Source organism: Physeter macrocephalus, chromosome 3 (assembly GCF_002837175.3).
Source record: "Physeter macrocephalus isolate SW-GA chromosome 3, ASM283717v5, whole genome shotgun sequence".
In the NCBI taxonomy this organism is placed as follows: domain Eukaryota; kingdom Metazoa; phylum Chordata; class Mammalia; order Artiodactyla; family Physeteridae; genus Physeter; species Physeter macrocephalus.
The window spans coordinates 32,142,900-32,155,546 of record NC_041216.1 but is presented as its reverse complement, the minus strand read 5'-3'; the positions used below and the strand labels follow the sequence as shown (position 1 = coordinate 32,155,546).

At 63.8% G+C, this 12,647-nt stretch overlaps 1 protein-coding gene across 3 annotated transcripts; it reads right to left on the bottom strand.

Moving 5' to 3' along the window:
- Positions 1-8: 8 nt before the first annotated feature.
- Positions 9-12,647, bottom strand: NOC2L (NOC2 like nucleolar associated transcriptional repressor). 3 transcript variants are annotated; one of them, XM_028488031.2, is made up of 17 exons: positions 11,911-12,647; positions 11,404-11,520; positions 10,666-10,786; positions 10,484-10,574; positions 8,703-8,781; positions 8,482-8,592; positions 8,012-8,125; positions 7,125-7,313; positions 6,816-6,955; positions 5,832-5,943; positions 4,931-5,044; positions 4,595-4,696; positions 3,280-3,423; positions 3,061-3,174; positions 1,272-1,419; positions 911-976; positions 9-602 (listed from the first exon to the last, which is right to left on the bottom strand). In XM_028488031.2, the coding sequence occupies exons 2-17, from the start codon at positions 11,431-11,433 to the stop codon at positions 490-492; spliced, it is 1,788 nt and encodes a 595-aa protein (XP_028343832.1). In that variant the 5' UTR covers positions 11,434-11,520; positions 11,911-12,647; the 3' UTR covers positions 9-489. The 3 variants fall into 3 exon arrangements, with proteins under 3 accessions (XP_028343832.1, XP_023981519.1, XP_054939813.1); XM_024125751.3 differs by having other exon boundaries at positions 10,666-10,783; XM_055083838.1 differs by lacking the exon at positions 911-976.

Sequence of the window (12,647 nt, the reverse complement as noted above, 5' to 3'; positions counted from 1 at the left end):
CAATTTTTAAAAGGAAAACACATGATTTAAGAGGAAAAGAATGAGTTTCCGAAGACTCTCTGGGGGTGCCAGCAGAGCCCGGTGCAGACCGCGCGGGGACCGAACCCAGGCCCGGGGCAGGGGCGCTGCACCCTGGGCGGCTGCAGACACACCACGGCATGACTGCACGCCAGCATCAGGCAGAGCCCCGCTCCAGGTCAGCCTCCTTCGTGGGGCAGGTGCGTCTCACCCGCCACCGTAAGCTGCGGCAGGAGGCCAGCCCCACGGTGGTTTACATCCCCACGACCGCCGCCCCAAGACTTGGAACAGCACTTGGTCCTTTCCGGTCTCTCATGTTGTAAAAATAAAGCCCTATCCACCACCTACGCCCTGCGTGGGCACGGACCCCAGGGCCTTGGCTCAGCCGCAGCCGGGACGCAGCACACCTGACTGCCCGGCGAGGTGGGAACACCGCACAGCAGCCCCCGTGAGGCTCCCGGCGGGCCGCCGTCAGTCGTCCTCGTCCTCGGAGAGCTCTAGATCCTGCAGTTTGTCCTCCGGCCCCTGGGCTAACCGCCACGGCTCCTGGGGGTCCGGCCCCGCCTCTGGGTCTGGGCTTCCATCTGCAGGGAGAGCGCACAGCTACATAAATTCTGCTTTATCAGGAAGAAGCCAGCCTGGGAGGTTACTCATCACTAATTAATCACATTACTAATTAATTTATCGCTGCTGCTGCTGTTGGGGGCCAGAGCGAGCAGGGATGGAGCAGCTGGCCCAGCGTCCCTGGGGGTGGGGGTGGGGGTGGGGGCGGGGGCCCAGCTTAGAGCCGATGGCCCTGCCCACCCACCCACCGGATCCCCCATGACAGTCTTGGGCTCCAGACAGATGGGCTCAAAAACCACAGCACCCCATACTCTCAGGAACCACTTACCCTCTGAGTCGCTGACTTCCTCCTCCTCCTCCACCCTTTGCCAAGCTCTCGGGGACCCAGGCGTCCCTGGGGACCAAGCACAAGAGCCCATGGGGGTGGACCCACCAGCAAATGCACAGAGGGGCAGCTAAGGCAGGACGGGGGCTGGGGCACAGCCCTGGACCCCACTTTCCCTTGGGTCTCCTCTGTTCAAGTGGGAGAAGACCCAGAACTGCCCCGAAAGGTGGTGGTGGGAGCGGGTGACACAAGGCCTGGGGGCCCCCACCTCACGGCCAGCCCCGTGGCAGGAGGGACTGACGACAAGTGCCCTTCCGCTGGTTCCATGAGGCGGGAGGCCTGCCAGGCCCTCCCCCAGGCCCACCTCTCTCTGGGAAGTCGGCGGCATCCTCGTCCGTGTCCTCGTCCTCAGCACTGTCCAGATCAAAGAGGTCCTTGAATTCTGCCCTGTCCTCATCCTTCCTGTCCGCCACCTTGCGGCGCTTTACCTCTGGGAAGTTCAGATCTTCCAGCTGGAAGGACAGGGACCCAGAGCTGCAGGTGAGGGTGGGCTCTCAGGGCTGCCTGCCCCCCGGCCACAGCCCAAACCACGGCCCAAGCCCGAGCCCAACTCAAATTCCCAACGACGGCTTTACCCAGACCCAGTCCTGCTCCCTCCTGCCCCGTGAGTCCCTCCTCCAGCCTCCAGCCCACACCCCCACACAAGGACCCTGCTTGGCCACTTTGGGAACACTTGGCATCACTGGGTAGGGTTCCTGGACAGCCGCCCTACCAGGCCAGTGAGGAGGCCGCTAAGTGACATCAAAGCTGCAGGCTCCAACCGTCCTACTTCCCTAATTTTCAGCCGTCACTCCCAGAACAGATGGCCTGCCCATACTGACACCAGGACAGGGATGCAGACAGCCATGCCACTTGGCACGAAGCTGTCCCCGCAGGTCACGACGTCACGCAGCCACTGATCAGGCCCAGACCCAAAGACAGAGCTAGAGCTCTTCCTGTGCCTCCCTGCTGGCCCTCCTGGTGTCCACAGGCTGGCCTAGGTGACAAGGTCAGCCCAGCACTTGCTCCCCCAAAAGCGCCAGCCCGTCAGGCCTGAGGGGCAGCAGCCTCTCTGCCCCAGCACAGCCCTGAGGCCTCTCCACCTGAGGGTCGTGGGAGAAGCCCCCAGACTCTGCCCACCACCCGCCCCACCAGAGCACTGGCAGCACCAGCACACGCCGCAGCTAGAGGGTGGCTGGGCACGGCGCCCACCGGCCCTGCTGGCACCCTCCCAGCCGTGCCCATGCAGCTAGAGGGTGGCTGGGCACGGCGCCCACCGGCCCTGCTGGCACCCTCCCAGCCGTGCCCATGCAGCTAGAGGGTGGCTGGGCACGGCGCCCACCGGCCCTGCTGGCACCCTCCCAGCCGTGCCCATGCAGCTAGAGGGTGGCTGGGCACGGCGCCCACCGGCCCTGCTGGCACCCTCCCAGCCGTGCCCATGCAGCTAGAGGGTGGCTGGGCACGGCGCCCACCGGCCCTGCTGGCACCCTCCCAGCCGTGCCCATGCAGCTAGAGGGTGGCTGGGCACGGCGCCCACCGGCCCTGCTGGCACCCTCCCAGCCGTGCCCATGCAGCTAGAGGGTGGCTGGGCACGGCGCCCACCGGCCCTGCTGGCACCCTCCCAGCCGTGCCCATGCAGCTAGAGGGTGGCTGGGCACGGCGCCCACCGGCCCTGCTGGCACCCTCCCAGCCGTGCCCATGCAGCTAGAGGGTGGCTGGGCACGGCGCCCACCGGCCCTGCTGGCACCCTCCCAGCCGTGCCCATGCAGCTAGAGGGTGGCTGGGCACGGCGCCCACCGGCCCTGCTGGCACCCTCCCAGCCGTGCCCATGCAGCTAGAGGGTGGCTGGGCACGGCGCCCACCGGCCCTGCTGGCACCCTCCCAGCCGTGCCCATGCAGCTAGAGGGTGGCTGGGCACGGCGCCCACCGGCCCTGCTGGCACCCTCCCAGCCGTGCCCATGCAGCTAGAGGGTGGCTGGGCACGGCGCCCACCGGCCCTACTGGCACCCTCCCAGCCGTGCCCATGCAGCTAGAGGGTGGCTGGACACGGCACCCACCGGCCCTGCTGGCACCCTCCCAGCCATGCCCACATCCCCAACGCCGCCCCCCCATACCCGCTCTTTGCCACTGATCTCCAGCTGGATCTCACGGTCCCTCAGCTTCCGCCACTGGCTGTAGTACTTCATGAGCGGAGTCCCCTCCTCCCGGGTCCGCTTCTCCCAGGCATCCTGTGCAGGGAGATCCAGGGTCATGTCCCACCCCGGGCAAACCCCCAAACCTCAGCCACACACTGACCAGTGGCCCCCGGGCCCGGGCACCGGCCCCCAGCTGACCACTGCGCGCTGGTCGGACACGCCGAAGGAGACCCTCTGGCGGAGGCTGCGGATGTGTTCTGCGTTCTCCTGCACCTTCTCGAGCAGCTGGCGCACCTGACGGCAGTAGTTGGCCACCTTGCACTCCCGGAGGAAGGATTTCAGCTGCAGAAGAACGGGGGGCTCAGCCTAGCCCCAGGCACAAGGCTGCTCTGCACCCCACGAGTGGTGACCGCAGGCAGGCAGGGGCGGGTCACGGGTTCCTGTCTCTCAGAGCCCTGGGGGACGCACCTGAGCGGGGGGAGCCCCAGTGCAAGTGTGTGTGTGGGGGGAGGGGCTGCGTGACTCTATGGCCCAGCCCTTAGGGACTTGTGGGGGTTGAAGGGCTGACGGGAGGACGCCCACTAACCCCGTGGGCCAGGCAGAGGGGCGGGCAGTGCAGCGGCACGATGGGCCCACCCTCCAGGCCACACCCCGCCTGCCGCCTGTCTATGAATAAAGTCGTGCTGGCACACGGCACACTCGTTCATTCCTGCGTTTCTGTGAATTTTTTTGCACTTCCGCGGGAAAGTTGAGCGGACTGAGAAACCCCATGATTGCAAAGCCTAAAATATCTACCTCCTGACTTTTTACCAAAAACATTCGTTGACCCTCTTCTAGACCATGACCCCCAGGACTCAGAGAGAGGACGACGCACACACACCTATGTCTGAGCAACCCCACCCCACTCACCACCAGGGCCAGGTGGGCACGGGCCTCCCTGAAATGAGAAACACCTAGACTGAAAGTAAACGGATCTCCAAGGGGCTTCTGAGAGAAGACCCCCCCACCACATCCCACCCCAAATGTCACCTGAAGAAAAGCTGAGGTGGGCGGCCAGGGCTTCCTGTGACCCCCTAACGTCTCCTACCTCCTCACCTGGCCCAGGAGCACCTGGGAAAGCATGCAGCGAGACCAGCCCGACCCAGAGTCGGGGGCCGGTCCAGCCTGCTAAGCCCCGACACCCCCGGGAGCCCTCACGGCTCGTCCGGGCCCTGGGCTGTAGCCGGCTAGAGGGGGGCTGACAGGTCCCGGGGTCCTCCTGACGCACCCGGGCCAGCGCCCTCCTCAGGCTCCACGCCCAGGCATGTACCCCAACACCACGGCCCCGGGGACCCAGCTGCCAGGTGGTGCCAGCACAGAGACCCCAAGCTGACCAGGCTCTGCCACTGGCCCTTTGCGACTGTGACGGGACTGCCTTGCTCTGGCCCCACACGAGGGGCGCCAGCCCGTCCGGAGGCGGTCTGGTCTGCTGAGGGGTTGGGCCCACGGAGGGACTCGGGCGGGGGGCACACACCTGCAAGACAGCGGGCAGCGCCAGCTCGGGGAACGCGATGCTGTGGGCCTGACCGTGCAGGTACTCCAAGCTGAGGTCGTACAGCTGTTCCACCAGGCCGTCCTGAGGCAGCGAGGGAGCGGAGAGCGTCAGGGCAGAGGGGAGCTCAGACCTCGGAGCCACACTCGGGCTCAGGCCCACCGGGCTGCCCCAGCCCTGGGAGGCCCACAAGGTTCACGCCTGGAGGGCAGCAGGCCTTCTCCCATCCACACCCCGCACGCTGACCTCGGTGCCCTGCGACATCCTGCCGTGACCCCGCCCAGGGCGTTCCCGGACCCCTTTGGAGGCTGGGCTCACCCGGTACGCCTTCTCCTGCAGGTTGACCTTGGACAGCTTCAGGATCACAGCAAAGTTGATGGGCCTGGAGCTCATGCGCCCCGGCCTCCTGTTGAAGTCGACCTGCTGGAAAATCTGCCCCACGGACCCGTCAGCCCAGCCTGCCCACCCCAGTACCCTGGGTCCCTGGAGACCCATCTTGAGACCAAGGACAAGCGGCCAGACACAGTGCCAGCCCCGCGGCCTCACAGACGCCACCCCTCCCCCAGTCTGCTCACCTTCCAGGTCTCTGGTCCCCAAGGGAGTCCCTCTACCCCAGAGCAGGGCCCTGGCCAACGGGGCGGGACCAGGCCACACCCTTACACACTGCTGCTGGCCCCTCCTGAAACTGGGCCAGGAAGCCATGAGAACCAGTGTCTGGAGACAAAGAAGGGTCCCTCCTGCACAGGGTCACCATCACTGCAGTTTCCTCACCCACGATCACATCCCCACAGCCTGGTCCCGGCCCTAGTGGATCTCTAGCCTTTGGACTGAAGCCTCTCCCTACCTAAGCTACGTGCACACGTATACACACAGCTACACATGCACAGAGGCAGCAAAGGGAACAAGCTTTGGAATCAGACGGGGCTTCCAGCCCAGCCCCGCCACTCACTCTAATCTTGGGCAAACACCCAGATCGACCCAAGTCTGTGCCCTAAAACCAGCGCCCTCGGGCCAGCCCAGCAGAGCAGCTGTACTCACCTGCGGTGCCACTCCTATCGGGCAGGCACCGTGCAGAGTAACGCCCTCACAACACCTGTGTGCTACGGGCAAAGAGCCAGCCCTCAGGAGAGCCGCACCGGCTTGAGGAGTGGTGGGGCCGCATGCGGCAGCAGGCGTCCTCCCCCCCGCGCCCTCCGCCCCACCCCGAGCACCTGCTCACCTCCAGGATAAAGGCCAGCACCGGGATGAAGGCGCCCGTGCTCTCCGAGAGCAGCGTCAGGGCGCGCACGCAGTGCATGCGCAGCGGGTAGAAGCGGGCAGTGGGAACCAGCCTGGGGATGTGGGAAGGCGGGAGTGAGCAGAGACCACAGACTCAGAGACCCCCAAACCAGCCTCGCCCGCCTGGCCCAGCTGCCTCTGAACTCTCCCCACCCACGGGGCTCCAACCTCAGGAGGGGCTCCTCCCCGGCAGGGTCAGCGGCCACACCAGCCTCAGACAGATAAAAGCAGGACAAAAGGCCCCAACCGAAGTCGCAGTTCTAAGGACCTGCCTCCTTGCTCAGTTACGGGGGGTGGGGGGGACCCACACCCCACCTGGCTAACGACTCAATTTCATTTTAACACGTGAGACAGCAGAGCCGCGAGAGTTACTCGTTAAAACTTTTCTTTCTTCTCCCTTCAGGAGGACAAGGATGCCCTCTGCTGGCCACGTGTGGCTCCGCCGGTCTCTGTCCCCAGAGCCCAACACCATATTCATAGGCAAACCATGGCACGTCACTCCAAACCTGCTCTGTCCAAGATGTCCAGGCAGATAACCCCAAATCCCTTCAAACTGCACACAGTCCCCTCTACCCCGCGTCCCCAGAATTCACGTGTGTGCGGCGTCCTGGACTAAGGTACCAGGTCACAGGCAACCGAGAGGCCCAGCTGACAATAATTCTGGGATGCTGAGGACAAGGCCACGGACAGCCTCAGCCCAGACCTTCCTCAGGTGCTGCCAAGTCACAGACACCACACCTGGAGGCCCCAGCTGCCAGGGGCACTGGCCAGACCCTCTGTGAACAGCCCCGACCCTACCCTGACCTCCAAGACAGCCTCCCGTAAGCTTCTCCCTGTGTAACCCTGGCCCTGACCCCCAGGACACCTATGTAACCCTGGCCCCACCTCCTTCGGCCCTCGGGGCCACCCCCCGGCCCCAACTCACTTGATGCAACCGATGACAACCTGCGACAGGGGGTAGATCAAGGGCTGCAGAGCTTCGCTGGGGCAGATGGTGCTGAGGGCGCGGCACCACAGGTAGAGGCAGTGCACGAACTGCCAGTTGTACACTGACTGGTACGTCTCCTGGGCAGAGTGCAGTCCACCCAGGTCAGCCCTGGGGTCGCCTTCACCCACTCCACAGCCCCCACCAGCAAGGACCCTGGCGCCACCGAGGGGCTGCGCTGCCTCTCGCAGGAGGCCCAGGCCCGCAGTGGGTCAGGCTCCGCCCCCCGCCTCGCCCCGCCCCGCCCACCTTCTTGCGCGTGGTCATGGCATTGCGCAGGTGGATGGCGAGCTGGCGGATGTAGAGGAATGCGTGCTGGTAGGCGACGCCAGTGTCCAGGGCCAGCAGCTCTGTCAGAGTCCGCTGCATGAAGCTGACGAGGGGCAGGGTGCTGGGGGAGGTGAACCTGCAGTTCCTCACGTACGTGATGTACATTTGCTGCCGGAAACACCTTAGTCAGAGCCACCTCTGAGCTCCCAGGGCCCATGCCCCCACCACCCGGCTCCAAGCCCCCCGCAGACACCCGGGCCTTTCCCTCAGAGCTGGCCTCAGCAGGAACCACAGCCCGGCCACGTCTGCCGCGGACCCCCCTCCGCCGCATGGCCCTGCCTCTCGAGGCCCCACAGCCGCTCAGCCCACCAGCCCCGGGCAGAGTCTGCAGCGCCGAGGGGAAGGGTCTTACGGGGAGGCCCAGACACCCAGGAAGGAGGGAGCTGCAGGATGAATAACCGTGGGAACGGGCAAGGGACGTGGACGGACCAGAAGGGAAGGAGGCAGAGAAGCCCCTGCTGCCCGCCAGGCTGATGCACGGGGCTTCCAGAGGGTCCTGTGCAGGGCAGGCCACCCCAGGCTTAGAGCCAGGCAGCAGGGGCCCCACCCTTCTCCACGTCTGATGTCCTCGTCCACTGAGGTGAGAGCTGTGCGGGCCAGTCTACGTGGAGCCCCAGGGGGACCAAGGGCTCCTGTCCCCGTGCCGTCCCGTCCCCTACTTCTCTTGGAGGAAGCCACGACGAGGACCTGGGTCCGCCCAGGGTCACAGGACCCGCGAGGAGCACCAAACACAAAGGCAGCCTGCCCAGCCCTCAGGTCGAGACTTTCAACCCAGACCCTAACGGAAGAGCCGGGGGCACCGCTACCTTGAGGACGGGGCTCAGGAAGACGTCCTTCTTGTGCCGGCAGACCTTGACAAGGACCAGGAAGGCCAGCACGCGCAGCGTCTCCTCACCTGTGCTCCACAGGACCACCATCCTCTGTGGAGGCGAGCTGTCACCGCCTGCCCCGCCCCCCACCCCCACCCCGAGCTCGGCCAGAGACAGCCCTTCCCACAGCGCCCCAGGGAACTCCCCGAGTTAGAGCTCAGTCGGGGAGGAGCCAAACCAGAGCACATCACCCCTCCTGAAGGCTGTATGGTGAAAACTGACCCCTGTTGTCCAGCGCATGTATGCACGTGGGTGCCAGAAAGCTGCCCCCCACGCCCCAGGGGAGCCCGTCCTCGCGTGACTGGGCTGTGCTGCCTCGAGTGTGCCCCCAAGACAGCACCCCATGGGGTGGCACAGATGCCCCCTGCACTCCAGCCAGCAGTGGGGCTGCCCCGAGGCCAGCGCACCTTGAGCAGCATGCGGCACTGCTTGGGGAAGGTCAGGTAGTAAGGCACGGAGTTGTTGACATGCTGGAGGATGGCCGCCGCTACTGTCGCCTCTGCCACACAGGCCACCAGCTGGGGAAGCAGGAGAGGTCAGCGAGGCCCAGGATACAAGGAAGGATTGGACCGGTGGATGCAGCCAGGCCCCCATGTGACCCGGCAGGCCCCGCCCCCCAGTACTGCACCTGTATGACGGAGCTCAGGTAAGCCTTAATGTCCAGCCGGAGCTTCCCCCACAGCGGGCTGCTGGATGGCTGCAGCACCCTGCAGGGAGACCGCACCCTCCAGCTCAGACACGAGGCCACCAGGAGGCAGGGGTGTGCCCCAAGCCACGTCCCATCCAGGACACACACAGTGTCCAGGATGCAAGGGCACATGGGCCCTATGGTGAGACTCCCCACCCCCCATCTTTCCCATGAGTTCAGGGACCTTTCCAGCTAGACGGACACGAGAGACACACCAGGACTCTCTCAAGGGTGGCCCACAGCTACGCCCAAGGAGGGGTACCCCCAAGCCCCCCACAGGCCACCACACCTGGCCAGAGGGCTGACCATCCTTCCTGTCTGAGCCCAGGGCCAGCCACTTCCCCCAGAGCCCCCAGACAGACCCCTGGCCTCCAGCTCCCCACACCTCCCAGGCACCCACACTCTGCAGTCCCAGGTCTGACCCAGGCATCGCCAACCAGCACCACAAGTTGTCGTCCTTTGGGCCACATACGATTTTGGTCTTTGTTACCCTCGCGGCTTACAGGATCTCAGTTCCCCGACCAGGGATTGAATCTGGGCCACGGCAGTGAAAGCACTGAATCCTAACCACTGGACCACCGGGGAACTCCCTGGGCCACATACGCTCCACATACACCACTTACACAGAGACCAAGTCATTTACACCTTAATTTCAGCAACAGTGGCTGATACTTCGGAAGTTTCTCAGAGGCATCACCTCTCAACACTTGCAGAACTCAGCACGTTAAGTATCTGTTAACTCTGGTAACGTGGGCAAAAGAACCAAGGACAGGGGCCCCTGATAGCCTCCCCGTGGGCTGAGGCTGGCTGCTGGGCACCTGGAGCCACGACCCAGGCGGCGCTGCCGCTTCCTCCCAAGCCCGCTGTCCTCCATGGTGACCGCTCTCCCCACTGCAGCGGCCCCCACGGGAGCCCGCGCCCAGCCAACGCCAGCACCACTTGCGCTGCTTCTTTGCTGCCCACTCACTCACTGCCTGTGGCCCTCCACTCTCGCCGGCCAGCCAGCTGCCCTGTCCCCTCAGGCAGCCACCTCCACGTGGCCGCATCAGTCCAGCCCCGACCACCACCACCAGGCCCAGGTACTCCCATCCCCGAGTCCCGGCCTCCTCCACCTCCCCTCCAGGTGGTCCCGGCAAGACCTCTCCCTGGAGCTTCTTTCTCCCTCTGAGCAGCGTCAGGGTGAGTCTGACCTCCGAGCCTTTCCTGCCTCCAGGTCATGTGGCTGCAGTCTCCCGCGAGCCCCAGTGGGACCCACAAGCTGCCGAGTGCCGGCTGCTCCTCTCTCCCCTCTGAAAACCTTCCACGGCCTTCTCTGCTCAACTGGCCTCTAACACGGAAGTCAAGGTCCTCAGGCCAGCATGGATGGGGCCCCTGCCTAGACACACACACTCGCACCAGCCAAAGAGCAAGGACAGCAAACGAGGCTTGACTTGTCCAAAGAGAAAAGAGAGAATCCTGACCCGGGAAGACAGGGGAGCAAAGCCAAGCACATATTCTGTGGCCCTTGAGGAATTCTGGGCAGGAAGGAGGAAGGACAGGGCTACCCCCACAGGGCCCTGAGGGTCCAGCCTCTCCCAAGAGCCCTACAAAGAGCCTGGCTCTATCCTCCACATCCCTCTGTACCAGTTGGGTCTAGAGGGGGCCTCTAGGTCCCAGAGCCCCTGCCTTCCCCAGTGCAGGACCCTGACCATGCCTCCTCATGCCGTCCTCTTCCCTCTTACCTGCTACTGTTCTTTGGGGCTTTTCTAAACAGCAGCTCCTGGAGACAGCCAAAGAGATCTCTGATGCAGAAAGTGACCAGAGCGTTGAACACTGCAATGCGGGGACCAGAGATGCCACTCTCAGGACAGAAAATGGAACATAGAGAGTGTATCCCTGGTCCCCTCACCCCAGCCCAGCTCACCAGCACTGTCCGTGACCTGGAATTTGCTGGTCTCAGTGCCTTCCTGTTCTCCTTGGGTGGTGGCCACGGCTGCTCGAAACGCCTGCACAACTTCGTGGAACACCTTTGGAGTAAGGTGCTGCTGAAAGGGCAGAAGGGCCCAGAATGTTGGAGGAGCAGAGTCGGCTGTGCCGGCAGAGCGAGAGGCAGCTAGCTGGGGCTCCAGGAACCTGCTCTATGGGGGAAAGGCGTGCTCGGCCACACCCTCAGACCAACAGCAGAGGTGAGAGCAGTGTTACTGAGCCACGCGCAGGGAACAAAAAGAGCCCAGAAGGCTCCTGGAAGGGCCGGCGGGGAGGGCTGAGGAGCCTGGATCTAAACGATGGCCAGCTCCAAGTGGTATCTGGAGTTCTCCCTTTCTGTCCTTTCTTTTCCTGCAGAAACCACTGCAAGGCCCTCAGAAGGGCCCTGGCTCCACCAGCGAGCAAAGGCACAGAGACTGCGTCCTGCCCACGTGGACTTCAGAGAGCCCTGGAGAAAAACAGAGAGGAAAGGAAAAGGCAGGAAGCCCTGCCCTTCCTCCTTCCTGCCCAGAATTCCTAGTCTCTGGATGAAGAGGAGAATGCAGTCCTGAGCCCTCCGAGCTTGCAGGGAAAACTGTGAGATTCTAACCCACCTGCACTGCCCCAGATAACTGAAAGAAAGCAAGGGGGCGGGAGCGGGGGCGGGGTCAGCGGCCCAGCCCACGCCGCTTCTCACCTTTGCTGCCTGCTTCCATCTCTCAACCATGGCGAGGGTCACAGAGGCAGACTCCCTCCTCTTCCCTGTAGGTCCTCTGGGGGCCCTGTCCTCCTCATCTTCCTCCTCACTTGCTTCCTGCAGCGGACACCACCGATTCCTAGTCTCTGGATGAAGAGGAGAATGCAGTCCTGAGCCCTCCGAGCTTGCAGGGAAAACTGTGAGATTCTAACCCACCTGCACTGCCCCAGATAACTGAAAGAAAGCAAGGGGGCGGGAGCGGGGGCGGGGTCAGCGGCCCAGCCCACGCCGCTTCTCACCTTTGCTGCCTGCTTCCATCTCTCAACCATGGCGAGGGTCACAGAGGCAGACTCCCTCCTCTTCCCTGTAGGTCCTCTGGGGGCCCTGTCCTCCTCATCTTCCTCCTCCTCACTTGCTTCCTGCAGCGGACACCGAGGGCCCCACTGGACCAGATGCAGAGACCACAAATATGCCCCCGCCCCCACCCAACTGTGTATGGGCTCTCACTGCCAACGCGTCCGGCAAGGAGTGGAGCTGCTCCTCTTCGTCCGCAGAGCTGTCCGAATCGCTGAAGCTCAGCAGGCTCTGGTCGTTCTCATGCAGGAACTTGCAGAACTCAGGGTCTCTGTCCTTCAGTCGAGAGAGCTGGTCCTTGCGCTCAGACGCGCGGCCCTTACACCGCCTGAGAAGGTGGGGGCATCAAGTCTGGCCGGCAGGCACAGCCAAGGCCAAGGGGGGAGGGGGGGCAAGCTTCCTGTCCTCCTCAGAGAACCTATGAGGCTTAGTCTGCTCCCTCCACAGCAGCTGCCAACAACCACGGCAGGGGGATTTCCAGAGAGTAAGTTTTCAGCAGATCTCTCTCCCCCCCAAAATCCACACTCATACATCCAACAGCCTCTGCACACGTGTTTCAAACCCAACGCGTACAACACTGAACTTGCAGCTTCCCCCGAACTTACTCTGCCCACACACTGCTCTACTTCAGAGGTCGCTAACTCCCCCTTTCCAGGTACTCTCGTGAAAAGTAAACCCTCTCTGTCTCTCACACCCAGCATGCACTCTGTCACGAGATCTCATCATCAATACTTCCAAAAGTCTCACGACTCCTCTCAAACCAGCATCATCTCTCAATTCGCTTGTCCACTCCGGCCGCTTACAACCTGCTCTCAGCACAGCAACCGGAGGGACCCATCCTGTTACACGTCACGCGACGTTACTTCACTACGCAAAACCCTAGGATAATT

Coding starts and splice junctions, on each gene's coding strand:
- NOC2L (XM_028488031.2), bottom strand. CDS start 11,433: ATGGTTGAGAGATGGAAGCAGGCAGCAAAG. Junction 6,956..7,124: donor CCATGACCACGCGCAAGAAG/GTGGGCGGGGCG, acceptor CACTCTGCCCAG/GAGACGTACCAGTCAGTGTA. Junction 3,175..3,279: donor TGTCCGACCAGCGCGCAGTG/GTCAGCTGGGGG, acceptor CTCCCTGCACAG/GATGCCTGGGAGAAGCGGAC.